At 39.0% G+C, this 27,969-nt stretch overlaps 1 protein-coding gene across 8 annotated transcripts in view; it reads right to left on the reverse strand.

The window, feature by feature from the left end:
• LOC141402434 (sodium-coupled monocarboxylate transporter 1-like) overlaps positions 1-27,969 on the reverse strand; it is a 150,895-nt gene that overhangs the window by 114,083 nt on the left and 8,843 nt on the right. For 6 of the 8 annotated variants that reach the window (XM_073983778.1, XM_073983763.1, XM_073983772.1 and 3 more), the window contains exon 2: positions 22,340-23,356. In XM_073983778.1, coding sequence (XP_073839879.1) covers positions 22,340-22,851 — 512 coding nt within the window. In that variant the 5' untranslated portion in view covers positions 22,852-23,356. Of the gene's footprint in view, positions 1-22,339; positions 23,410-27,969 lie in introns of all 8 variants that reach the window. The other 2 variants (XM_073983747.1, XM_073983726.1) reach the window with 2 other exon arrangements.

A 27,969-nucleotide genomic window follows, 5' to 3' on the forward strand; every position in this document is an offset into this window, starting at 1 on the left:
GGCCATCATATACCACTATGAAAAACTGGCTTAATGAATTCAATCGTGGCCGACACTCGCTAAAAAAAACGAAGGTCGTGAGGGTCGTACAAAATCGGCCATTAATTAAATTAAGCCGTGCGTGAACGGATAATGCAAGATCGTCATGTTATATACCGTGAGATAGAGGCATCCTTGGGCATTTCTTTCACCAACTAAGATTTGATATTGCATGAATAGTCCGGTCAAAATAGACATTGAAATAGCAAAAATTCCCACAAAGCTGAATTTTGGTGGAGAGCTAGGGTTTGCCATTAGAAGCAACGTCCTAAAAGTCCCCATCGATCCCATGTGTGCAAAAAACAATTATTCGGGGTCAAAGGTCAAAATTTAAGAGTTTTTAGGTTTTCGGATTTATTTTTTGAAAACGGTTGATCTAATCAAAAAGTGACTAAAGTAAATATTTTAGACAGAAAAATTATCTACAAGTTTGACCCTCATAATTTTTTTCTTAGAAGGAACCATTCTTGAGATATAGCTGTTCTAAAAAACACATGATTTTTATGTACTTATAAGGGAAATATGCACATATTCAGACGAACCGGCTAAAATAAGCGAAGTAATCGGGTCTGTCCCCCCAAAAATATATATTTTCTTGAAGAGCGAAATTATAGCTATCTTCTACAAAAATTCCAACAAAATCGGAGCGTGTTTAGTAGAGTTATTCAATGTTAGAGTCATTTTATGCAAAAATAGCCCATTTGACCCACATGTATAATCGAAAGCCCAACGTGAACGACCCCAACGAAAACTCTCCGATTTTTTTCAAGATTTGTCCGAAGGTAGGGTTTGTTGCGCTGATTACGGAAATGTATAATTTTCAACGGTTGCGGATCCGGTTCGCCGGTTATTACACCCGAAAGGCCAAATTTAAAAACCGGGTTAGACCCGGTTCTACTGAACCGATTACTGCCAAGTGGATATCGTTTGAAAGCTTACGGAAGTGTCTAACACATAGTGTCGTTACTTTAACCGGTTCGCCTCATAATGTACTTACGCGGCTAATTTTTTATTTGACCTTTAGATCGAGATATCTCGAAAATGGTAAGTCTTTTTTAAGAATCATAAAGACCAATCTTGTAGACAATTATTGAATCTACAACTTTTACTTTAGCGGGCTTTTGCTAAGTATTACCGTTTTTGAGAAAAATTAAAATAAACTAAATAATGCCTCCAAAAATGACCTTTGACCCCGAATAACTTGTTTTGCACACATGGGATCGATGGGGACTTTTAGGACGTTGCTTCTAATGGCCAACCCTAGCTCTCCACCAAAATTCAGCTTTGTTGTTGTTGTTGTAACAGTGTTTTTGTTATGTTTATTTGTTCGTTCCTCTGTTCAATCTGGCTCTGGGTCTATCTCCAGTTCAAGAAAAGTGGCTGCTTCGATGGGATGTAGCCATAGATCCACTGGAGTTAGATGGGTAGGTTTGGCGGGGCAGTTAAAAAGGTGTTGTGTGTCGTGCGGGCCCATGCCGCATACTGGGCATATGTCTTGCACGGCGCGATCGATTTCCGCCCAATAAGAATTTAGGCGACTGCAATATCCCGAGCGTAGTTTGGCCAAAACTACTCTAGTTTGTCGTGGCAGCTGACGCTCCTCAGCTGCGATAGATGGAGGATGTACTCCAAGTACTTTATTCACACTATAATTGCTTAAGGCCTTGGCAACTGCGTCCGTGTGAATGCTATTCAATCCTGCTTGATATGCTTGTTGATCTAGGGGTTCTCTCCTGTATCGTTGGACCTCTCCCTCTAGAGCATGGATATCCTTCCTGATCTCCCTGAATGGGCCGGGCCTACCCACAAGATGGTGATTGGGATGGCTCACACGATAACATCCAAGCAGGTACTGCAACGAAAAAAGCATCTCATTGTGTTGCTTTACAGGAAGAATTTTTGCCTCCTCATGTAGATGGTCCACTGAAGATTTGAGGAGGCACCCTGTCGCTGTTCTCAGGGCTGCATTTTGGCAAGTTTGAATCTTTTTCCAGTTCGAATCACACAATCTCGGGGACCACACTGGAGCCGCATAGCTTACCACAGACCGACCTATCGCGTTATATGTGGTCAACAAGGTTTCTTTATCTGCACCCCAAGTGCTGCCGGCCAGGGACTTGAGGACCTTGTTCCTACTTTTCAACTTGTCGCAGATAGCTGTGGCGTGTGCGCACGACGTGAATGTAGTGTCGAATGTGACCCCTAAAATTTTAGGGCAGTTTGTGGTCGGAATTCTGCTACCGTCGACCACGACATTCAACTCACGTCCAAACTGCGCTGTCCATGTGGTGAACAGAGTGGCTGTAGATTTTGTGGGGGAAATCTGCATATTCCTCGAATGGAAAAAGGTGGTAAGATCAGTTAAATAGTTGTTCAGTCTCTCACAGATGTCATCAGGATAGGTACCCGACGCCAAGATCGTGCAATCATCCGCATACGTCACGATCTCAATGCCGTCTGGAGGGGGTGGAATACGGGAGAGGTAGAGGTTAAACAGTTCCGGAGATATCACCCCACCTTGGGGAACTCCCTGTTTCACTCTACGGGGTTTGGACTTCTTATTCCTGAATTCCACGTACGACTGGCGTCCACACATATAGTTGACTATCCAACGTTTCAAGCTTGGCCGGAGGGTTGTCTGCTCGATGTCCTCAAACAGCGTGGAGTGCCTGACTGTATCAAAGGCTTTTGATAAGTCAAGAGCCACCATCACTGTTCTATCGCACGGCCGTCTCTGGTTGAGTCCTTTACAGATATATGTGGTAATGGCGTGCAGCGCTGTTGTCGTGCTGTGCTGCTTACGGAATCCATGTTGATGATCGGCAACTTGATAGCTATTTCTGATACTGGGGAGGATCAAGGCCTCAAGTGTCTTTGCTACGGGCGACATAAGCGAAATCGGTCTGTACGATTCACTTTTGCTGGCATCCTTGCCTGGCTTCCGTAGTGGGACCACCCTGCCCATTTTCCAGACTTCGGGAACAACGAGAGTGGCTAGCGACAAGTTGAAGACTTTGGTGAGATACTCGACTCCCGGCTCATCCAGCTGCTTCAACATTACCATGGAGATTCCATCAGGGCCCAACGCTTTGGCTGATTTAGCGTTCCTGATGGCATTGGCAACATCATCCATTGTAAATTGTGGTGGTTCATCCTCGGCAGGAAGAGATCTGATGTGACGTAATACTCTTCTCTTCGCCCTGTCACTCTCGGGATGCTCGACAAACTGTCGATTGAAATTACTTGCGCACCTCTTCGGGTCAGTCAACGTAACGTCGCCAAACGTGACTGAGGTCCTATCTTCCCTTCTTCCAGGGTTCGAGAGTGACTTAACCGTTGCCCACAATTCACCTATGCCGGCTCCAATGTTGCAGCTCTTCAGATGATTTAACCATTTGTTCCGCTTATGCTCGCCGACCAGCCTGTTAACTTCCAGTGTCAGCTCCCTGACTCTGGGGTCATTGGGGTTGATACGACGAAGCTCATCACGCTCGTTTGCTAATCCCGTCGCCTCTGCTGGGAAATTTGGTCTTACTTCGGGTATTCGACCAGCAGGGATATGGCGAGCGGCTGCAGCAGTGATGATGTCCCGGAACGTCCTTTCCGCTACCCGAACATCAGAAGGATTGGGCAATTCTCTGAAGCGGTGATTGGTGAACTCTCTGAAACTCGGCCAATCAGCTTTTTTATGATTGACGAACGTGCGGCGTTCAGAGGTGATGAAGTCGGGTGGTCTGCTAATGGAGACAATTATGGGGAGATGGTCTGATCCAAGGGAAATGACGGGTTGCCAGGTAACGTCATTTGTCAGACCAGGTGACACGATGGTTATGTCAGGCGAACTGTGACACTCTCCTCTAATTCTGGTAGGGGCGTCCTCATTGACCGTGCAAAACGTAGAGCTATCAATCTGCTCAGCCAGCGCTGTACCTCTCTGGTCGTTTCCGAGGGTCGAATGCCACATCTCATGATGCGCATTAAAATCCCCCAGGACCAGACGATTATGACCTTGCAAGAGCGGGCTAATGTCAGGCCTATAATCATGGATACAGCTATTTCTCGGCGGGATGTATACATTCAGCAACTCTATCTCGGCAGCTCCACACCTGACTGCTACCCCCATACATTCCATGTATGGGTCATTAGAGACAGGCTCAAGCGAGATAGGTCTGTATTGGACAGACTGGTGCAATAGGAAAGCCAATCTCCCACCTCCACTTCTGGTGCGATCTTTCCTCAGAACATTGTAACCATCGCAATGCTCTAAGCTGTGGTTGTTGTTCAGCTTGGTTTCTTGCACCGCCGCGACCTTGATGTTCTTCCGACTCATAAAATCTACTATCTCCTCGATCTTACCTCGGAGTCCATTGCAATTCAATTGCAAAAAGGCTGCATTTTCGGGGATTGGGACAACAACGGCTGGTGTTAAAGGCTGCGTGTGTGGTTGTTGTCGGGGGGACTGCGGGGGAGTTTCGTAATCAGACGACGAGGGAGTCTCGTAATCCGACGACGACTCACTGGGAACTGTGTTCACACAGCATGCAGCAACATAGTCCCTGTCGTAGTCCCTCACGTGGACGAGTCCAGAGCAACCCCTTAGATGCACCCACTCCTGACATCTATTGCATCTCACCGAAGATTGGATGTGGGTGAAGATGCGAATGTGACAAACTGAGCACAGATATATTGGTCCTGGGTTTTCTTCCGTCCCGGCTCGGACCAATAGAATTCGGAGCAGGCATTCCGGGATATGCTGCTCCCAACACAGAAAAACGAAACAAATACGAACATGTACACACTGAGGTGGCAGCCGCTGGCCGGAACGTTGGTTTTGCGTTGTTCCGGGTCAATCCGGTACGAAAGAACCCGCTGCCGTGGGATTCAAATTCAGCTTTGTGGGAATTTTTGCTATTTCCCCCTTATACGCATGTCTATTTTTACCGGACTAGAACACCTGGCCGCAAAAATGAATTTTTCTCCCTGGATCCAGCAAAATCGGTCAATCGCTCAAAAAAGGCTCTTGTGGATTTGTGCAAAAAAATTTTGTATAAAAACGATCGCGGTGCTTCCAACGACATTTATAAGATTGTCACAGTCGACGAATCTTGAATCTATGCTTAGGAGCCCGAAAAAACAGGAATCGACCATTTGGGTCTTCGAAAGCAAACCCAATCCGACGAAAGTTGTTCATGGAAGAAGACCTTCGAAGCAAATGGCCCCCTGTTTCTTCGGCAAAACTGACCGTGTGGCGACTATACGGCTTGAGATATGTAGGACGGCTAATTCTGAGTGGTACACTGCAATTTGTTTGCCTGCAGTCTCCTGGGAAGTTCGAAAAACGAACAAGAGAAATCGAATCGTCGAATCGAATCTAAAAACTGTCAAACTTTCAAAAAAAAAGGTCAAATGACATGCAGTTGCCTAGGACAGCAGGTCTTTTAGTGCCCCTCGTATGCCCTTCAGGAATTCAAATATGGACCAAAATTCAATTTTTATATCTTTCATACAAAAGTAATGGTCCATTTCACGTGCTAAATAATATCAGATCATTGTCCAAAATTTTTGACATCTTCTTCGACCTAAACTCTTACCTCGTGCAAAATTTCGTGACTATTGAGCTATAACTGCGACCTCTAGCGTCTTTATGATAACACTACAAACAAATAACTGTATATATTAGGCTGTAGCTCTGTTATGTGACCTCGTACATCAACATCAATGGCATCAATGGAAAGGCCGAGAGATCGTCTTAGAAATAAAATTCACATTCAAGAAATGTGGCTTCCAGAATTAAAGATTTAAATTATATATTAAAAATTTTCACACAAAAGTTGTGGTCCATTTAACCCTCTAAATATTGTCTGATCATCATCTTAATTTGCAAGCTTCTTCTTTGTCATATACCCTTACCTTATTTAAAATTTCGAGGTGATCAGAATATGTATGTGACCTACAGAGCAGCTACAAAATCGGATAAAAATTACGTTTTTGGTCCATTTCACCCGCTAAATATTTCACGATCATCACCAATTAAAATAACAATCTATTCTGATGTGAAACCGACCTCCATACCAAATTTCGTGACGATCGGTCCATAATTGCGGCCTGGAGTTTGATTACAATTTATAATGGACAGACGGACACACGGACGGACGGACGGACACACATCTCAAAATCGCTTTATCTCGCCGAGATATAAAGATTGGTATACCACATTGCGGGTCTCCGGCGAATATTTCGCGTTGTTACATGATTTTTTACCAAAACAAACTTATAATACCCTTTTCCACATAGTGGTGTAGGGTATAATTATTGAAACACAAATGTTATGTCAGTTTGGTTATCTTATGTGGCTCTTAAGTTTATTTTCAATTATATAGCTGCTTACAATGACTTTAAAAATTGCCCATAATTCTTATAAATTCAATTTTTAAAATCATGTTGTGCGTGAAGTTTTCTCGCCGAATCACCTTATAACTAAGTTTTTATGTAGAAACTCATCACTCTATGATACAGGGATATGAGGTTGTAAAAAAGTCATAGCCCTAATAAACAGCCTGGCCCGGCCGAACATAACGCCGTTCTTTCTTGAATATATTTAAATTCACTGAATTTGTATTCATATTTAATTTGATTTTACTTGACATGAAAAAGGTCATTGAATAGCCACCCAAAGTTATTTGGTGGCGAATAAAATTATTGAAAACTAAAAGAATCACCTTTTGCACCACACAAAAAATTCATTAGGCGATTGTCTTAAAGTTTTTCATTTCGTCTTGTTTTCAGACAAGAATTTCCGAATTCCTCGTACCTTGAACTTGAACCCAATATGCAGCAAAGCAAAAAAAAAACAAAAAGAAAAAATTAGCATAATTTTGCAAAATCATCGACATTTGTTTTACTTTCAAAAAATGCCTTAAGTTTTCATTTTCGTTGCTTAATGAACGTCATTGACTTTTGGATGGAAAGGAGGGAAGTTAATGAGAAGGGAGGATGGTTGGTCAAATCTATGTAAATATTTTCCCCTAAGGCAAATAGCGAACTTGAAAAAAACTGAAATGCAGCATTGAACAGCAACAGTCGAGAGAGCATTACCATCATTATTGTGTTTACCAAGCTAATCGCATAGCATGAAACACATACCAATCAAAATACACCTACAACATGGCACAATTTTCATTGGATTAAGATTTCCCAAAAAATCATGGTCTCTATGTAAATACTATTCCATTTTGGCAACGTGTTTGCCATTTTAATTGTAGTATATGGCCGATGTTGACATTGGCGATTTTTCTATTAATTTTAATGGCGCAGATGATAGGCTGTACTTGCTGTATAAAAAGTCAAAATTGTCATAAATATTTACATGAGGTTGAAAATTCAAAATTTAAAGTTTTCGACATTTAATCCCATTTTCTGACCTGCTTGTTTTGTGCTTGGAATACGTGAAAATGCACGTGTCACTTGTCATTCCGTTTTGACTTACTTGGCGGCTGCCTTTCATGTTTTGACTTTATATGTAGTTGGGCCTTCACTTTACACACACACACATGTATGCCCATGAGCACCTTAAGGCAAAGAACTGCTGCTGTTTGCTTTCCAAAAAAAAAGACTTTAAGATTTACACAAGATTTTTTTGCTTTAGGATCCTTTTCACAAAGCGGCTGGCTGGAAAGTTTATTTTATTTTCTTGCCTTTTGGTTTCCTCTTCCATTCATTCATTCTAGCTATACACGACCTTTTCAATAATCTGTGTAGATGTTTGTTTGTATTATCCTTAAGCGTTTAGAATTTGTCTTAAATTATTTCGAATGTTTTCTTTTAGGTACGTGACAAAATTAAGTGAATATTTTATGTTTATTAAAAAAGGGTGTTAAAAAGGACCATTTAGTCGAAGGACCAATGTTCCCAGGGTTAAGTAAAGGCGAAGCATCTTTACCCAAGTTAATGAAATTCTTTAAAAATTAAACACGGCCATCATAGATGGTTGTTTGAAGTAAAGAAATTTTAAATTGTTGTTTTGGATAGAAGTTAACAAAAACTTTATAGACCCTTTTGTTTGTTTTTCCACAATGATAGCAGGCCATTAATCTTTTGGTTAGATGTTGAAAATCGTGTGTCATTTTTCGTGGCTACGTGAAACATTTACATTTAATGACTTCCTTAGAGGAAGGTACAATTTGTGGGAGTGTTTGTGTGTGTGTGTTTTTCGAGGGTGTCTATGCAATTCATTTATCATAATTTATCGTGGGATATTTTAGCCCATGGAGGAAGGATGTAATGGAGGAAATGTTTAATGTTAAACGGACATAGGTAACATTTCATCGAATGGTATCAATACATCCGAGGAACAAGCAAGACTCGAGCTATTCTAATATAGAGTGCGATCTTGGCATCGTAAACTGCAAACACAACGGAGAGATAGGAAACATATTTTCAAAATTTCAGTCTTTCGGTGGGATATTGACGTCACTACCTTCACGATTACGAAAATCAGGAGGTATCGTTCTACGGGGGCAATATCGAAACGTGGACCTATACCGACGAATTTCAGTCGGAAAGGCATACACCTACAACAAAGACTAAATACCAAATTTCTGCCATTTGGGAGGAATATTGAGGCAACAGCCTTCAAGATACCGAAAATCGGGAGGTACCGTTCTATTGGGGCTATATCAAAACGTGGACCTATACCAACAAATTTCATATGGAAAGTTTAGTACCCCAAATGAAGACCAAATGCCAAATTTTAGCCATTTCGGTGGATTATTGTGGTCACAGCCTTCAAAATACCGAACATCGGGAGGTACCGTTCTGTGGGGGATATGTGAAGGCGTGGACCTATACCGACAAATTTCTGGGGGAAAGTTTTGCATCCCCCACGAACACTAAGTTCAGTCATTTCGGTGTGATAATGAGGCTAAAACCTTTAAAATACTGAAAATCGGGAGGTACCGTTCTATGGGGGGCAATATGAAGGCGTGGACCTATAGCGACAAATGTCATATGGAAAGTTTAATACTCCAAATGAAGACCAAATGCCAAATTTCCACCATTTCGCTGGATTATTTTGACCACAACCTTCAAAATACCGAAAGTCGGGAGGTACCGTTCTATGGGGGCTATATGAAGGCGTGGATCTACACCGACGAATTTCTGGGAGAATGTTTTATACACACAATGCCGAAAATCGGTAGGTACTGTCCTATGGGGGCTATATGAAGGCGTGGACCTATACCAACAAGTTTCTGGGGGAAAGTTTGTACCCCAACTGAAAACTAAATGCCAAATTTCAGCCATTTCGGTGGATTATTGTGGCCACAACCTTCAAAATTCCGAAAATCGGGAGATGCCGTTCTTTGGGGGCTATATGAAGGCGTGGACCTATACCGACAAATTTCTGGGGGAAAGTTTTGCATCCCCCACGAAGACTAAGTACCAAAATTCAGCTATTTCTGTGTGATAATGAGGCTAAAACCTTAAAAATACCGAAAATCGGGTGGTACCGTTCTATGGGGGCTATATCAAAACGTGGACCTATACCAACAAATTTCATACGAAAAATTAAATACCCCAAATGAAAACCAAATGCCAAATTTCGGGCATTTTGGTGGATTATTGTGGCCACAACCTTCAAAGTACCGAAAATCGGGAGGTACCGTTCTATGGGGGCTATATGAAGGCGTGGATCCATACCGACAAATTTCTGGGAGAATGTTTTATACACCCAACGAAGACTAAGTACCAAATTTCACCTATTTCGGTGTGATAATGAGGCTAAGACCTTCAAAGTACCGTAAATCGGGTGGTACCGTTCTATGGGGGCTATATCAAAACGTTGACCTGTACCAACAAATTTCATATGGAAAGTTTAATACCCCAAATGAACAACAAGTGCCAAATTTCAGACATTTCGGTGGATTATTGTGGCCACAACCTTCAAAATACCGAAAATTGGGAAGTATCGTTCTATGGGGGCTATATGAAGGCGTGGACCTATACCGACAAATTTCTGGGCGAAAGTTTTGCATCCACCAGGAAGACTAAGTACCAAAATTCAGCTATTTCTGTGTGATAATGAAGCTAAAAAAAAAAATACCGAAAATCGGGTGGTACCGTTCTATGGGGGCTATACCAAAACATGGACCTATGTTAACAATTTTTGATGGAGAAGTGTTGTGACAATTTGTGGTGGAGATATTTTGTGACCACTGGGAACCTTAAATGTAAATTACAGGTAGTTCGGTCAAAAATGTAAATAAAATCCTCAAAATACCGAAAATCGGAAAGTACAATTATATGGGGGCTATACCAAAACGTGGACCTATGTTGACAATTTTTGGTGGAGATGTTTTGTGACTACTGTTAATCTCGAAATTCAAATTACTGGTAGTTCGGTCAAAAAATATAACTAACAATTCTCAAAATATCGAAAATCGAGAGGTACCATTATAGGGGGCTATACCAAAACATGGACATATATCGACAATTTTTAGTGGAGAACATATCTCCTGAGCCGAAATCCTCAAAAAAAAAACAAAATCGGAAGTTACCGTTATATGGGGGCTATACCAAAACATGGACCTATGTTAACAATTTTTGGTGGAGAGTTGTTGTGACCACTGGGAACATCAAATATTACATTACAGGTAGTTCGATCACACAATGTAGCTAAAATCCTTAAAATACAGAGAATCGGAAGGTAGCGTTATATGAGGACTATACAAAAACCTAAACCTATTTTGGGTAATTAAGTGTTGTAATCCTTAAGAACCTGAAAAGTCGAATATGCTTAGTTCAGTTAAAATGTATAGCTAAAATTGTCAAAATACCGAAAATCGGAAGGTACTGTTATATTGGGGCTATGCCTAACTAGGCGTTAACACCAGACAGTTTGTCTTCAAAGACAACTCTGATTTACTAACACATATGGTCTGTTCCAGTATTGCAAGAATCTACTAATTTTTACTATTTTTTTCGATAACATAAAGGAAAAATTGTTATCGTAGTAGAAAGTAGAAGCTTCTTGCAATTTCTGGAACAGCAACAACAAATTTCTCATTTTGTTTAATTTGCTAGATGGCTTTATTGACCTGTTTATCGATACAGAGTCGGCGAAAAAGGGAACTGATGAAGTTGTTTGGTGACAACTAAACTATAGTATTCCCTACCCTTCGCCCGCAACTAATCAATTTCATATCCACTTTAAAATATTTTGTTGTTATTCAAACAATTGAATTACAACAAAATATGGACTTAAGCTGAAATAAACACAAAGATGCTAAAAATTTTAGCTATAATCCTCAAAATACAGAAAATCGGGAGGTACCGTTATATGGAGGCTTTGCTAAAATATGGGCCAATATAGTCCATCTTTGAATTTGACCAGCCCATAGAAAAAGCATACTAGGGTGCAAAAATATGGCGCTCTAGCTCAATCTTTGTGGACGCTAGAGTGATTACTACAGACGGACATTGTTTGATCGACTCAGAATTGTTTTACTGATCAAGAATATATATACGTTATAGGGTCGCAAATGTTTATTTCAATGCATTACAAACTGAAAAACAAACTTAATATACCCTCGATACTAGGGTGGGGGGTATAAAATGAATTACAAGATTGGAGGACCTAAACGTACTATGATCCCTTATTTTATTTCACTGACAGACCCAATCTACACAGTCTGCACTATTAAATCCAACAACAGCACTCGGAAATGACTTACAAAACACCCATGTTACAGCCAGCGGCTGTCACCTCAGTGTACGCAAGTTTGTATTTGTATCGTTTTTCTGTGTTAGGAGCAGCACAACCAGGAATGCCCGCTCCGGATTCTTTTGGTCCGTGCCGGGACGGAGGAAAACCCAGCACAAACCCTCCAGAGCAGTCGCACTCACAGCACATAACACCACCCGTCGTTCTTCCAATCCCTGAAAAAATTCATAATTTTCCAATTAGATTGCACTGGACTCCGAGATAAGATCGAGGAAATCGGGGACTTCATGAGTTGGAAGAATATCATGGTCGCAGCAGTATCAATCTCAAAAACAACTTCAGCTTACAGCGTTGTGATGGTTATAACCTACGGAGGAAGGATCGCACCAGAAGTGGAGTTGACGAATTAGCTTTCCTTTTGTACCTAGCTCGCTTGAGGCTGGTTCTAATGACCCGTACATGGAATGTATGATGGTAGGAAATCAGATGTGGAACTGCCGAGGTAGAGTTGCTGAACATATACATCCCTCCGATAAATAGGTGTACTCCAGGTTATAGGCCCAAAATTAGCCCACTTTTAGTAGGTCATAACCGTCTGGTCTTGGGGAACTCTAACGCATATCAGTACTTGCGGCATTCCGTTCTCGGAAAAGAGTTGCAACATTGGAGCCGTACTAAGTGAATTGTGGACGACGGTTATGTCACTCTTTAAACCTGGAAAGAACGAAGATAGGACATCAGTCACGTTTTTTAAGTTGCTGATCCGAAAAAGTGCTTAAGTTATTTTAATCGAAAATTTGTCGAAAACCTCTTGAGTGAGAGAGCGAAGAGAAGAGTACTACGTTGCTTAAGATTTCTTCCTGCCGAAGATGAACCACCAAAATTTAAAATGGAGGAAAAACTCTTGAGGCTTTAGTCCTCCCAACCGTCAGAAATAGTTATCCAGTTGCCGATAATCTGTATGGGTTCTCTAAGAAGCACGACAAGAGCGCTGCACGCCATTTCCATAAATATTAGTCTAGGACTCAACCAGAGCAAGACGAGCGATAGAACAATGATGGTGGCGTTCGAATTATCAAAAGTCTTTGATACTGTCAACCACTCCACGCTGTTTGAAGATATTGAGCAGACTACCCTCCGGCCAAGTTTGAAACGTGGGATAGTCAAATATATTGGTGGACACCAGTTGTACGTGAAATTCGGGAACAAGTAGTTAAACCCCGAAGAGTCAAACAGAGAGTTCCCCAAAGTTGCGTTGATATCTCCGGAACTGTTTGACCTCTACCTATCCTGCATCCCAACCCCTTCAGACGGCATTGAGATCCTCGGTCGACATATTGGTCGACAATTAAGTACCTCAAGATATCGGCTGTAACGTTCGATAGATTGATCTGTGGTAAGCTCTGCGGCGCAATTATGGTATGCAAATGTTAGCGCTACGTAGTGGAAGTATATTCAAATTTGATAGTATGCCGGTCTGAAGACTGCAACAGGGTGCCTCCTCCTGACAACCATTGGACCATCTTTATGAGGAGAAGAAGAACTTACCGGTAAATTAACATAAAACGATGTTGTCGGTGCAGTACCTGCTTGCGTGTTATCGTCTTAAACCTCCCTGCCAGAATCTAGTGGACAGAGAGAGAGAGAGACAGAGAGATCTTCATAATATGGAGAGAACCAATGGTACAAGGGAGAACCTGTAGATCAACGAGGATATCAGGCAGACCTGAATAGCATTTATACGGCTGCAGTGAATACCGTACTCAGTGACCATCCCCCATCCATCGCAACAGAAGAACTCCAACTGCCAAGACAAATACGAATAGTTTTAGTAGAGTTAAAATCCAGACGATACCCGAAGTGATTGCACGTAACCCAATGCTGCCCAGCTAAATCCAATCACCTGTTTCCTGAATCTTTATGGACGCGGCCAGTCCAGGTTGCAGCAATTTTTAATTTGAAAACCAGAACCAGATAACGGAATAAAATATACGAACGAACATATTTACGTTGCTATAAAAACAACAACAACTATATACTGACACACATAGTCCGGTCAAAATAGACATAGCAATAGCAAAAAATTCCCACACAGCTTAATTTGTATGGAGGGAGCTTAGGTTTGCAATTGGTTAAGGGCATTGCCTTAAAGTCCTTATCGATCCCCACGGTGCTCTTGAACCAAATTTAAATGGAAGGTGCTTACACCTGGAAAGTTTTTGCGGATTCTGAAACTACAATGTTCATAGATGAGAAAAATCAAAAAAAAAAAAAATCGCCGGAGCGCTTTCTAAATAAATCGCGATTCATGTTAACATTTTTAGGATTTTTTAGGTTTCCACGATTTTGCTTGGAAAGCGCAACTCCTATCGAAATGGGTCAAAAAATGTTGTAGCTATAAAAATTCTCTACAAGATTGATTTTTATGATATCTTCATAGTTTTTACCGTTATTGAGATATAGAAGTTCAAATTAGGAAAATGGATTGACTGTATCGCCTTCTTATAAAACAATGTTATGACTGCAATTTCCCAACTTCTTCTTATATCTTCCCAACTTAAACTTATATCTCTCAAAAATGGTACAACCTAGTAAAAAATTACGAAAGCAAATCTTGTAGAGCATTTTCGCAGCTACAGCATATACTCTAGTCCCATTTCGAAATGATTTGCAGTTGTCAAGCTAAATCCGTAAGACCTAAGAAAAAAATCTGAAAGTTTGATCTGAACCTCTATATCTCAAAAATGGTAAACCTTAGGAAAATATCAATCAACCAATCTTGTACAGAATTTTCACTGCTACAACATTTCTTTAGTCCCATTTCGATAGGACTTGTGGTTTCCAAGCAAAATCGTAAGAACCTAAAAAAAACTAAAAATCTGAAATTGAAGAACCTAAAAGAACTAAAAATCTGAACTTTGATCGCGATTTATTAAAAAATCCATCCAGCGATTTTTTTCTTCTTTTTGGATTTTTCTCAACTATAAACATTGCTGTTTCAGAATCTGCAAAAACTTTCCTGGTGTAAGCGGTTTTCATTTAAATTTAGTTAAGGTGCACTGGGCATAAGATTATAACATAAAGGAGGCGAATTTATTTAAAAAGCTCCGTAGATTTTTTTTTTTTTTTGATTTTTCTAATCTATGAACATTGTAGTATAAACCAGGTATAAACACCTTCCATTTATATTTGGTTCAAGAGCACCGTGACCCATGTGGAGAACAAAAGTTATTCGGCCAATTGTGGGAATTTTTGCTATTTCAATGTCTTTTTTGACTGGACAACGTTACTGGTGTACCTTAATTAGTATGATTTATAACAAAAAACATTCACCTCAGTCTAAATTATGGCTCAACATGAATTCCCATAATTCTGTCAACTTAAATCCTTTTGTCGCTCCTAATGGGACCCATTCAATTTATTCCCTTTAATACCACTTAAATCTCAAGCACTTAATTCTTTAATGCCCAGCACATTTCACAACAACTCAATTCATTAAGAGATAATTAAATGAAATCGATATCCCAAGCCATTAATGTCATTATCGCCATTTCCAATATCCCTTTTCAACTTTCCTTTATTAATAATTCCCAAACAAGGAAGAAGGAACTTTAACAAAACTAATAAAAATTAAGTAAAGTTGAAATAGTGTAAGGAAACTATCATTAATGAATACACGTTTCATAGAAAAGTGTTTTCGTATTTTTCCTTCTTATACTCTACGGTAAAATTAATAGCATGGTCGATATATTATTGCATTTGTAACATATTAAGCATTCACACCCAATTTGTAAAATTTTTAATGTAAAGCACTAAACATGGGAATGAATAGAATCAGACATCACCCATCGACTTTAAAGGAATGAATTATAATCATGTATAGTGTAGGGTAATAAGGCAACATGAATAAAATGCTATCGAACTACTGAAGACTGGGCTAATGCCCATAAATCGGCTGTACTGTCTATGGAAGTTAAAAAAAACTCTGCATACCACGATGCCCTAGAAGTCTCAAACAACCTAATGGCGACTGTGAAGCATTCTTCATTGTTCAATAGCAGCCTAGGATAAATTTCGGAAAGTTTTCATTTCAGAGTAGATTTCCTAATAATCCAAATGTCTGGCCAGGGGGGTCAATAAATGTGTGTTTCAGTATCTGCTAATGAGACTTCTCTCATATCAATGTGTGTAATCCGATTACATTTTTTACTCGATTTTATGGGACATCCCTTTTATCACCAAGTTCGTATCTAAGATACAACTTGTAGATAAAATGTAAATTGCCTGGCTTGGGAATCGATGGAACTCACTATACCAAATGATAGATGGATTTATTTTTAATTATCTACAATACTCTTAGGGAATGGTTGCCCTCCACAGAGACCACAGGTCTATCCACAGACACCCAATTGAAGATCTTTACTTTCCTCATGATAAGGAGGTTGAGGTTTATCATTCAACAGAAAAATGTATTTTACCGAAGTTCGTAGATAACACCACCACAAGTTCAGTTCGATAAAAAGAAAATCGGGACAGGTCACACAAGCACAGTGGGAAACATGCAGATCTAGCGCGCAGAAAATAAATTCGATGTTTTATTGTATTTTATCGATAATTATAATAATAGCTTTAGATTGACAATTTTACTTCGTTTGTTGATATATTTGGTCGATTTGTATTTTTTTATACCCTCCACCATAGTATGGAGGGTATATTAAGTTTGTCATTCCGTTTGTAACACATCGAACCAATCATTTGCGACCCTATAAAGTATATATATTATTGATCAGATTAAATTCTAAGACGATCTAGCCATGTCCGTCTGTCCGTCCGTCCGTCTGTCCGTCTGTTGTAATCACTCTAGCATCCGCAATAATTGAGATAGAGTGCTGAAATTTTGCACCCGAGGGTCTTTTTTCCATAGGCAGGTCAAGTTCGAAGATGGGCTATATCGGTCCACTATTTGGTATAGCCCCCATATAACGGTACCTCCGGATTTGAGGTATTTTGACGTTCTTCGCCACATTTGCAGACCGAATTAGCTATAATTTGGCACTTGGGGTTCCTAGTGATCAACAAACTTATACCCCAAAGGATATGGGCACAGGTCCATGCTTTGGAGTAGTCCCCATATAACGGTACCTCCCGATTTTCCGTATTTTGAAAATTTTAGAAACCATTTTTAAGCGAACATTGGAGGTTCTCAGTGGTCATGAAACATCTCCACGAAACATCGTCAACATATGTAGGTCCATGTTTTGGTATAGCCCCCATATATCGGTACCTCCCGATTTTCGGTATTTTGAGAATTTTAGCTAAAATTTTTAACCGAACTAGCTGTAATTTGTCATTTGAGGTTCTCAGTGGTCATGAAATATCTCCACCGAACATCGTCAACATAGGTCCATGTTTTGGTATAGCCCCCATATATCGGTACCTCCCGATTTTCGGTATTTTGAGAATTTTAGCCACCATTTGTAACCGAACTATCTGCAATTTGACATTTGAGGTTCCCAGTGGTCATGAAACATCTCCACCAAACATCGTCAACATAGGTCAATGTTTTGGTATAGCCCCCATATAACGGTATCTCCCGATTTTCGGTATTTTGAGAATTTTAGCTGCAATTTTTAACCGAACTAGCTGTAATGATCGGTATTTTGAGAATTTTAGCTACAATTTTGTCTATTCAAAAATAATCGTCAATATAGGTCCATGTTTTGGTATATCCCCTCATATAACTGTACCTCCCGATTTTCGGGAATTTTCAGTGGTCACGAAATTTCTTCACTAAAATTCGTCAATATGGGTCCATTTTTGAGGGTCTACATTGTTTTGATGAAACTACCCTCAATTTGTCTCTTGAAGTTCCCTGAGCTATAAAACTTTTCCGCCAAAAATATTTTAAAGATAGGTTGACTCTTTGATATAGCCACGTTGGTGGTACCTTTCTAGCTGCTGATGCTAGCTGAACACATTTTTTAGATTAGATTAGATAACACTGTGCAACAAAATGGAGGTGAAAGTGGGGCACGGAAAATTCCTCTTGGGGAAGAAAGGCCTTGGTGAGTATATTATGAACCCCGAAAGACAGATCCGCCGTGAGTAGAAATTCCGCGTTATGGCGTGATAAAATTTTTGATAGAGACCCTGTGGGCCATGAGGAATTAGCGTTATATCTTTGTTCACTGTTGCTTAAGTGCTCTACAAAAACAACAAACAAAGATATAATGCTAATTCATGATGGCTTACTGGGTCTCTTGCAAAAACTTCATCACGCCATAACGCAGAAGTTCGACTCACGGCGCATCTGTCCTTCGGGGTTTTTAATGTACACACACCAAGGGCTTTCATTTCCAAAGGGAATTATCCCTGCCCCAACATTTATGTTCACAGTGTAATTTAAGCAATCGTGGGAGGCAGTAGGAGTTTATCCATTGTCGGAAAGTTGTTCCACCTAAAATTGTGAAAGGACCCTAATTATTCCATTTTGATTAAGACTATTTTATGGTGGAGGGTATAAAAAGTTCGGCCCGGCCGAACTTAACGACTTTTTACTTGTTATATATATTGTTGGTATAACTCCCATAGGGCTGTACCTCCCTATTTATGTAATTTTGATGATTTTAGCCGTATTATACAACTGAAATTTGGCATTTAGTCTTCGTTGGTGGTATAAAATATTCCGACAGAGAATATTCGGTACAGGTCCACTTTTTGATATAGCCCCCATAGGAAGGTACCTCCCGATTTTGGCAATTTTAAAGATTTTAGCCGCATTATCCAACTGAAATGTGTGGAATTTGGCATGTAGTCTTCGTTGGTGGTATAAAATAATCCGACAAGTTTTTTTCGGTACAGCCCCCATAAACGGTACGGCCCGATTTTCGGTGTTTTTAAAATTTCACCAACATCAAATGGCTAAAATCTGATTTGAATGTACATAATTTATGGTGAAGGGTATAATAAGAGTTCAAAATAACCCCATTCTGCACTTTTTAGTAATAAAAACTTGTATTTAAAAGTTTTTTGGAAACCTTAGGACATACATTTTCATTTTGTGATTTCTTATCTGCTATGCTGTGATCACTTCTAAGTGATATCTGATCTTATTTATCAAAATGTTTCCCATAATCGTAGTTTTATTTGAACCAAACTTAAAAAAGGCTTCCACCCCGAATTGGCAAATTTTCTAAAAATTGCTATAAAAGAAAAAAGTCGCAATTTAAGGCATTATTATACACGAGATACATAACAAATTAAAAAAAATTAAAGCTAAACTCGACTAATTTCCATACTAAACCCCTATTTTAATTGAAAAAATTTAAAAAAAAAAATGGATCTTACATTTATTTATCCCGAAACATATCAATTAAAATAACTTATGGTTTACAAAACTATTTAATTTATTTAAATACCATAACGGTATATCAAAAATAGAAATGATTCCGCAATAATATATTCACAGAATTCACACGTCTATCGCAATTTTACAGCTAAAAAGGTCATAGTTAACATTTTAAATGTACCGTTATTCCGTTCCGATTAACTATTTCTAATTACTACATATGGCGTTGGGTACAGTCAACACTATAGTTAGATACTGTACTAGCGTTTTATAGTTTCCTAAAAGTCAATTTTTTATTTTCTGCACGCTAGATGGGTATTTTTTTACACTGTGCCAAGGCGTAATAAAAGCGAACATTCCAATCACCACGTCCATCCAACCTGAGACTGGCCAACCGTAACCTTTTTATGTGTTGCTGTAAGGAGTTGAGGAAAGGGACCTCTTGTTAGATCCCGTTACCGAATTACTTCTACTTTTTTTTATAGAAATACCTCCAAAGGCTCTTCCATACACTCTAACAAACGTCCTTAATGTATACATAGATGACCTCCAAAAGCTCTTTAACAAATACAATATCTTAAAAAGCTCTAAAGACTTTCCAAAGCCCTTCAACATACCTATGTTCCCACAACATTCCCGATGGGACATGGGAGACTTCTCTCATATCAATGAGTGCACGCCGATTCATGTTGGCTCAATGATATGGGACCAACTTTTTATCGCTGAGTCCGAACAGCGTGTCTAAGACACCACTTGTAGAGAAGTTTTTCATGGCTAAAATAAATAGGCAATGTAGCTTACATTACAATAAAGAAATTTTCCACAGCCGAAATTATTTATGTTCTCGTCAGGTATTGAACCGCAGACTTTCTGAGTGAAAGGTGGCGGCTCCCAAAGCTCTTCTGCTTCGTAAATAGATGACCTCCATAAGCTCTTGTTCAAATAGAAAACTTTCAAAAGCTTATCTATATATATCAAAGACCTTCCAAAGTCGTTCTTCAAGCAGAAGACTTCTGTATATACATATAAAAGTTTTATTTAGAAGAACTTCTAAAACTATTCTTCTACTAAAACTCTTCCATCGATAGAAAACCTCCTAAACTTATTCTATAAATAGAAGACTCCGAAAGTTCTCCTTTAAAAATAAGGCCTTCTAAATCTTTTCAAAGAAGACGTTCTATAGCTTTTCTACTGATGGAAGACCCTGTAAACCTCTTCTATTGATAGAATAACTTGTAAAACTATCTAAAGCTCTACTAATGGTAGAAAACCTTGTAAAGCTCTTCTGTTGACGAGATAACTTTTAAAGCTCTACTGTTGATAGAAGACCTCCTAAAGGCATAAAGCTCTTCTGTTGATAGAAACTCCTCTAAAGCTCTTCTATTGGTATAAGACCTAAAATTCTTCTATTGAGAGATTTAGGCCTTTCAAACTTGTTCTTCCGACAGAAGACCTTATAAAGCTGTTCCATTGGAAAAAGTCCTTCTGAAGCTTATCAGAACACCTTCCAAAACCCTTGTATTGATAGAAGACTTTGTAAAGCTCTTATATATGTACATAGAAGACCATGGAAAGGCCTTCTATTGATAGGATATCATCTATGGTTCTTCTATTGACAGAAGACCTTGTAAAACTCTTCTATTGATAGATTAACTTGTAAAGCTATCATCTAAAGCTCTTCTTGTAGAAGACCTTGTAAGGCTCTTCTACTGACGAGAGAACTTTTAGAGTTCTGCTATTGATTGAAGACCTCCTTAAGGCCTAAAGCTCTTTTGTTGATAGAACCCCTTCTAAAGCTCTTATGTTGGTGTAAGACCTAAAGCTCCTTTATTAATAAAACACCTTCTAAAGCTCTTCAATTGAGAACTTTGAAACTAGTTCTTCTGAAAGAATACCTTCTACCTTTTTCTCCATTGAAAATAAGACCTTCTAAAGCTCTAATCTAATCGAATACCTTCTAAAGCTCTTCTATTGATAGAAGACCTTGTAAAGCGTTTATATACATAGACGACCCTGAAAACCTCTTCTATTGAGAAAAAAGAGAACTTCTAAAACTATTCTTTAAAAAACCTCATAAAGAAAGAAGGAATTTTAAAACTTTTCTCTATTTATGGGAGAACATTTGTAAAGCTCTTCTTTTGATGAAAGACCTTTTAGAGATCTTCTATTCATAAAAGGCCTTATAAATCTCTAAAACTCTTCTGTTGATAGAAGGCAGGTCACTTATCGGCGGAGAGTAGTGATTTGCATACGAGTCACAAATTCGTCGTTATATAACAATCTTGAGCGAATCTCTTACACACGTGGGTGCCTTAGCATAGAAGATACTGCTCAGGAGGAGTTTACTCTTGACTTAACGGTCAAGAACAGCAAGCGACTCTGATTTCGAATCAGCCAGCAATAGTCACACAAACACAACAGTCGTTGAAACCCCCCACAAGATTGTGGACAAAGCAAGCAAGAGCATAACAAAGCTCACAACAAATAGGAAACAGATATCGCGAGGTGGGGGACCACGACACAAGTTTAAGAAGAAGCGGACAAATAGGATAAGATCTTCCAAAGATCAGAATGCTGTAAAATTACGGAAGAAGAAAAAAGCTTCTAAACTGCAAATGTTCCGGATGAACATTGTCAAGACCCATACAAAGGAGACTGTCCATAAAGACCACCAACAAACTCTTGAGGAATTGGTCACCACTAAACTTTTGGACCACAATCTGCAAGGGCGTGAACCAATTGCAATCATCAGCAATAAGGCAAAAGGGACTTATTAATGTCCCATTTGGGTTTGCATGCCAACTTTGGCACTCTCAGGGAGATAATTAGGAACAAGACAACTCTTTGAGAAGGTGGCTAATAAAGGTTGGTGATGTAGGATATGATCCTTCGCCTATCCAAATTGGCCGTGTACGTGAAAATGATAATTTATATATAGCAGGGTACATAAAATTCTACTTTCTTCGCCCGAAGCAATTCGTATTTGCTTTACATTTTCATCCTGCGTACGTACGTGTGCACGAATGTCATTCACTTCTCTAATAACTTTACTCCTTTGAGAAAGCGAACGCGCATAAAACTAGAAATTAAAGTAGAAAAGTTTTTTTCCCACTTTGTTGTTTGGTATGAGAAAAAACGAAACTAAAGCATAACTTTAGCAATGACTTCTTAAAATGGCTGCTGTTGAAAGAAAGCAAAAAAAATAAATTCCAATATTACTAACTGATACATACCTGGCTACCAGTGACAGCGATACCGGAAACACTTTCATTTTACGACCACCAACCAAATAATCCAATGCCTCTGAACCACGTCGTTGTTCGGTACCCTTTTGGCCCTTCTTTTTCTGTTTCTTTTCGATGAAACCAAAATAGAAACCAATGGCGGCACAGATAATTAACATTAGGACGAAAACGCAGTAATCGACAATGCCAAAGTGTTGAAGCGATGAACTTAAATCGGCAACACTTTGTTTTGTGGGATCAAGATTGGGAGGTAAGGCGGCGGATGCAGTTGTGGCCATTGTACTGGTACTGGTTGTGGCAAGTGTTGTTCTGGCTGTGGGTGTTGTAATTAAAGTTTTCATAGTTTCCTTGATGCTGGCCACGGTAGTGCCCACAACGTTTGCCACACTTTGCTGAGTTGGCCCAGTTGTTGTTGTAGTGCTTCCCAACTGTGAGCTAGCCATTATTGAGGCACTGGTGGTAGTGGTTATGATTTGGCCACCTGCTGTGTCACTTGACATTTTTCTTGAGTGGGTGGTTGGATGAGAATGTTTGTTACACTATGCGTCTGGACAGACAGCCGGACGAGACGACTTCCTTTGATTCTCACTTAATTAAGTTTAGCTATTTTTGGTTGATATTTGCGTTCTACTTTCTGCTTTGCATTACCTTCTGCAGCACCCGGTCCAGCATTAAGGCGTTTGTTGGTACTTTATCTCAATTTGCAAATTTAATGTCCGTCGAAGTGTGTGTGTGTGTGTGTGTGTGGCTACGTTTTGAGATTGTATTAGTATCGATGTGTTGTTGTGCTTGAGGAAAGATGAATCGATTCGTATTACAGTTGTTATTGATTTTAATGGAAATTTTTCACTTCGATTGCTGTTTCTTTATTTCTTTTATGTTATCGTGAATTCTGAGTCTCTGACGTTGCCGCTAATGTTTTCTCCGCCTCTCACCGTGAGTCTTTGTATATGTGTGTATTTCACTTTGAATTAATTTAATTTTGTTTGCATTTTTTCTTCTCTACTGGAAAATGAAATGAAAGTTTTTCAATTGTCGTTTCTTCAGCTGTCATCGAACTTTGTTGGTTATGAAACCAGCATTCGATTATAAACCAAACACCCATCCTACGTGGGTGGATGAGTGCAAAAAACTTCTGTAACTGATTTTTTTTTTTTTTTTTTGTTGGAAAATTTGTTCGTTTTATTAAACAGTTACTTTTGTGTATTTTGGCAAAATTTCTTGTTAATGATTGAAGATTACAATTTGTCTCTCTTTTTTTGTGGTCTTCTTAATCTGAGTAACAAAAAACAAAACTTGGCAGCTTCTGTCGTCGAATAACATTTCAATATTGACATTGTCTTCACCAAGACAAACACCAAATAACACAAACAATTAGCTGAATGCCCACATACCTTGGATGAAATGATGTTACTCCGGCTATCTCTGCTTCTTAATGACCGAATACCAAATTATCAAATTAATGACAGAACGTGTCCAGACTTTTCAAATTGGGGCAATGGATTTATTGGAAATTACATGATAAGCATGTAAAAGGTAACAAAAAATTGACACAATGGTGATTGCAACTCTTATAAATGCTGATAATGAAGCAACAGCAGAATTATTTACGTTGGAGAAAGGAGGTAGGACAAAACTTTTTAGGCGAAAATAGGTCTGAATGTTACTAAGAACTTGTAAAATATAGCTCCATATAGATCAATATTTACATTGGCTCTCCCCATATCTCATGTGAAAACATACCTCTGCCATGGTGTCCCTTGGGGAGTTATGTTTAGCATCCAATAAAGATAGCGGCACGCCATGTGCCGAGCAAAATGTTCACTCATAAGAACGTTCCACTTATATTGAGTCGATAGGGTAAGTAGCCCACCCTAATAACTACTACAACAGCCTATGACTGTACAAAAAAAAAACAACAACAACAAGTAAAAAAAGTTAAGTTCAGCCGGGCCGATACTAAATATGGAATATTATTTTCATTCCTGTCCACAATTTTAGGTGGAAATATTTTGTGGCCACGGATACCTAACTAAGGTAAAAAAATGCATATCAACATATCTTCGATCGGGTGGCACCTTTATATGGGGCTATATCAAAGTGTGGACCTGTGTTGAACATTTTTGGTGGAGAAGTTTTGTGACCACTGAGAACCTCAAATGTCGAACCACAAATAGTTCGGCTAACAAATGTAGCTATACTCCTCAAAACACCTAACATGTGGTAGTAACTTTATATGGGTCTATATCAAAACATGGACCAATGTTGGTAATTTTTTGGTGGAGAAGTTCTGTGACCATTAAGAACCTCAAACTTCAAATTACAGATAGTTCGGTGAAAACAAATAAAATCGGGAGGTGCCGTTATATAGAGCTATACAAAAGCATGGATCTATGTTGATAATTTTTAGTCAAATTTCAAACTACAAGTATTTCGGTCAAAAAATGTGTATAGAATCCCCACAACACCTAATATCGTGAGGTACCTTTATATGGGGGCTTATAGCGAAAACATAGAACTGTATTGAAAATTCAGTGAAGAGGCGTTATGACCGCTAGGAATTACCGCTACTTCGGTTAACAATTGAAAATAAAATTCCCAAAATACCAAAAATTGAGAGAAGGCGTTATATGGTGGCTATACCAAAACAGAGACATATCGTGAACATTTTTGGTGGGGACGTCTTGTCACCACTGGGAACCTCAAATGTCAAATTATAGATAGTTCGGTCAAAAAATGTAGCTAAAATCCTCAAAATACCGAAAATCGAGAGGTACCGTTATATGAGGGCTATACCAAAATTTGGACCTATGTTAACAATTTTTGGTGGAGATGTTTTTTGACCACTGTTAAATTACAGGTAATTCGTTTAAACAAATTTAGCTAAGATACTCAAAATAGCGAAAATCTGGAGGTCCTGTTATATGGGGGCTATACCAAAATATGGTACGATTGTATGGGTGCTATACCAATATTTGGACCTATATGGAAAATTTTTGGTGGAGATGTTTTTTTGACCACTGTGAATATCTTATGTAAAATTACAGGTAATTCGTTTAAAAAAATACTAAAAATACCGAAAATCGGGAGGTACGGTTGTATGGGTGCAATACCAAAATTCGGACTTATGTTGACAATTTTTGTTGGAGATGTTTTGTGGCCATAGGGAATATCAAATGTTAAATTACAGGAAAGACGGTCAAACAATTTTGCTAAAATCCTCAAAATACAGAAAATCGGGAGGTACCGTTATATGGGGGCTATGCCAAAACATCGACCTATATTGACAGTTTTTGTTGGATATATTTTGTGATCACTAGGAAACTCAACTGTCAAATTACAGGTAGTTCGGTCAAAAAATGTAGGTAACATCCCCAAAATAGCGAAAATCGGAAGGTAACGTTATATGGGGGCTATACCAAAACGTGTACCGATATAGCAAACAAAAGACGCATCTTCCCAAAATTTCAGCGTCCTATCTCCATGTTTGTGGATGCTTGAGTGATTACCACAGACGGACGTATACATGCATAGGTCGACTCAGAAGAATATATAACTTTATAGGATCGCATATTGTTACTTCAAACGGAAAACAAACATAATATACCCTCCATACTATGGTGCAGGATATAAAAACAATGACAGGAGAGGTGGAACTAAAAGCTCTATGAACAGATAGATCCCTAATATTAAAATAAAATCAAATTTTTGTAGGTGGCAAAAAAAGTGTTTACAAGTTTCCATGGTAAAATTTCTGACGTTTGTGACATCCAATACTGCCAGGAAATGCGGATAAAATCTGAAAAAAAGAGTAAAAAAGTATAAGTCGGATTTGCCGACTAACATATACCCTCAGAATATGTGAATTGAAACTTTCATCTACGGACAGATCGAATATCGGCTGCACAACCAAAATCCCTTTACCCACCATTTTAATTTTTAGAGGGTTTTCAGAATTTTGTGGGCCTTTTTGGACGTATGATCTTGCCGACAAAAATATACAAATTTGAATTAAAGCTCAAAAGTGTTGCGGAGGTAATTTCATTTCGATAGATATCGCACCCGCCAGTGATTTCAGTTGCTTGCCGTATAACTTAGAGCTTTTGGACCTCTATATCAGCAAGTATGGACTTGGACCCCAGGAAGAAGCAACGGTATAAATTTCCATAGGATCACTGCACAGACCCTAAACTGCAGTTACACAAAAATGTTGAACTTTTGTGGAGGAGGGACCAGAAGGAGAAGACCGGTATGAACCATTTTCGAAGTTGAACTAAAGTTGGACAAATTATTAGAAGATCCAACGTTTGGATCAAATCGGTTGATCCGTTCAATATCGCTCGTATCATTATGGTCAATTTTTTGAACTTTTGGGAGGAGGTGTCCCAGCTTCGAATTCAAACTTATTTGGACAAAATGGTACACATGGTGCCGTAGTAGTTTTTTAGCATTCGGACCTTTTTTTTCATGTACCGCCGTAATGGGGGCAGCGAATACAAATTGTTGCAAAAAAATTAAAGTGATTCGTGAGCAGCTTTCAACTGCATTTTTGGGAAAATATGTGTGGGAGGAGTGGACTAATATAATCCATATTCGAACCTGCATCGTAGAAATAATACCATATGAAAAGTACGGACTAAATCCAAATCCTCCAAATTGTCTGAAACGGATTTCGTGCCAACATTTGGGTTTCTAAAACCATTACTTCGATGAGACAAGTTTTTTGTATAAAAACCTGATACTGTTACATGGGGCCTATGTTGACAAATGTTGGTGGAGAGCTTTTGTGACCACTGGGAACCTTAAATGTCAATAACAGGCAGTTCGATAAAAATTTAGCAGTAATAGTCTAAAAACGTAAAATCGGGGGGCTATATCAAAACTTGGGCCTATGTTGAGAATATTTGATGAAGAAGTTTTGTGACCACTGTGAACCTCAAATATAAAATTACGGGGTAGGTCACTCAAAAAATTTAGCTAAAACCATTATCGTGAGGTACCATTGCATGAGGGCTATACCGAACCATGAACCTATGTTGAAAATTTTTGGTGCAGATGTTTTGCAGCCACTATGCACCTCAAATATCAAAAATTTTGCAAAAATCCTCTACTTACTTACTTAGCTGGCCCATTACAGAACTGTTGTTCCATAGACCGAACTAAGAAAAGATCTCCAATTCTCTCTGTTTTTCGCTTCGCTTTCTGGAATACCGCGCCTTTTCATTTCTTTATCCACTTGTATGCTCCATCGAAGCTTATGCCTGCCGATTCTGCGTGCACCGCCATGTGGCATGTATTCATACGCCTTTTTAGCGGGTTCATCATCGCTCATTCTTATGATATGGCCTAGCCAACGCAATCGTAAAATCCTCAAAATACATAAAATCGGACGCCATTGTTATATGAGGGTAATTCCAAAATGTGAACCTGTGTCCACAATTTTTGGTGGAAATGTTTATTGACCTCTTCCAAACTTAAATTCAAAATTATAGCTAATTTGTTCTGAAAAAGTAACAAAAACGCCAAAATACCTGAAATCGGACGGTACAGTTATACGGGGGCTATACCAAAACGCAGACCTATGTTCATAAGTTTTGGTACAGACGTTTAACTGTTAA

Source organism: Musca autumnalis, unplaced genomic scaffold, assembly GCF_047663935.1.
Source record: "Musca autumnalis isolate F117 unplaced genomic scaffold, ASM4766393v1 scaffold_1, whole genome shotgun sequence".
Taxonomy (NCBI): domain Eukaryota; kingdom Metazoa; phylum Arthropoda; class Insecta; order Diptera; family Muscidae; genus Musca; species Musca autumnalis.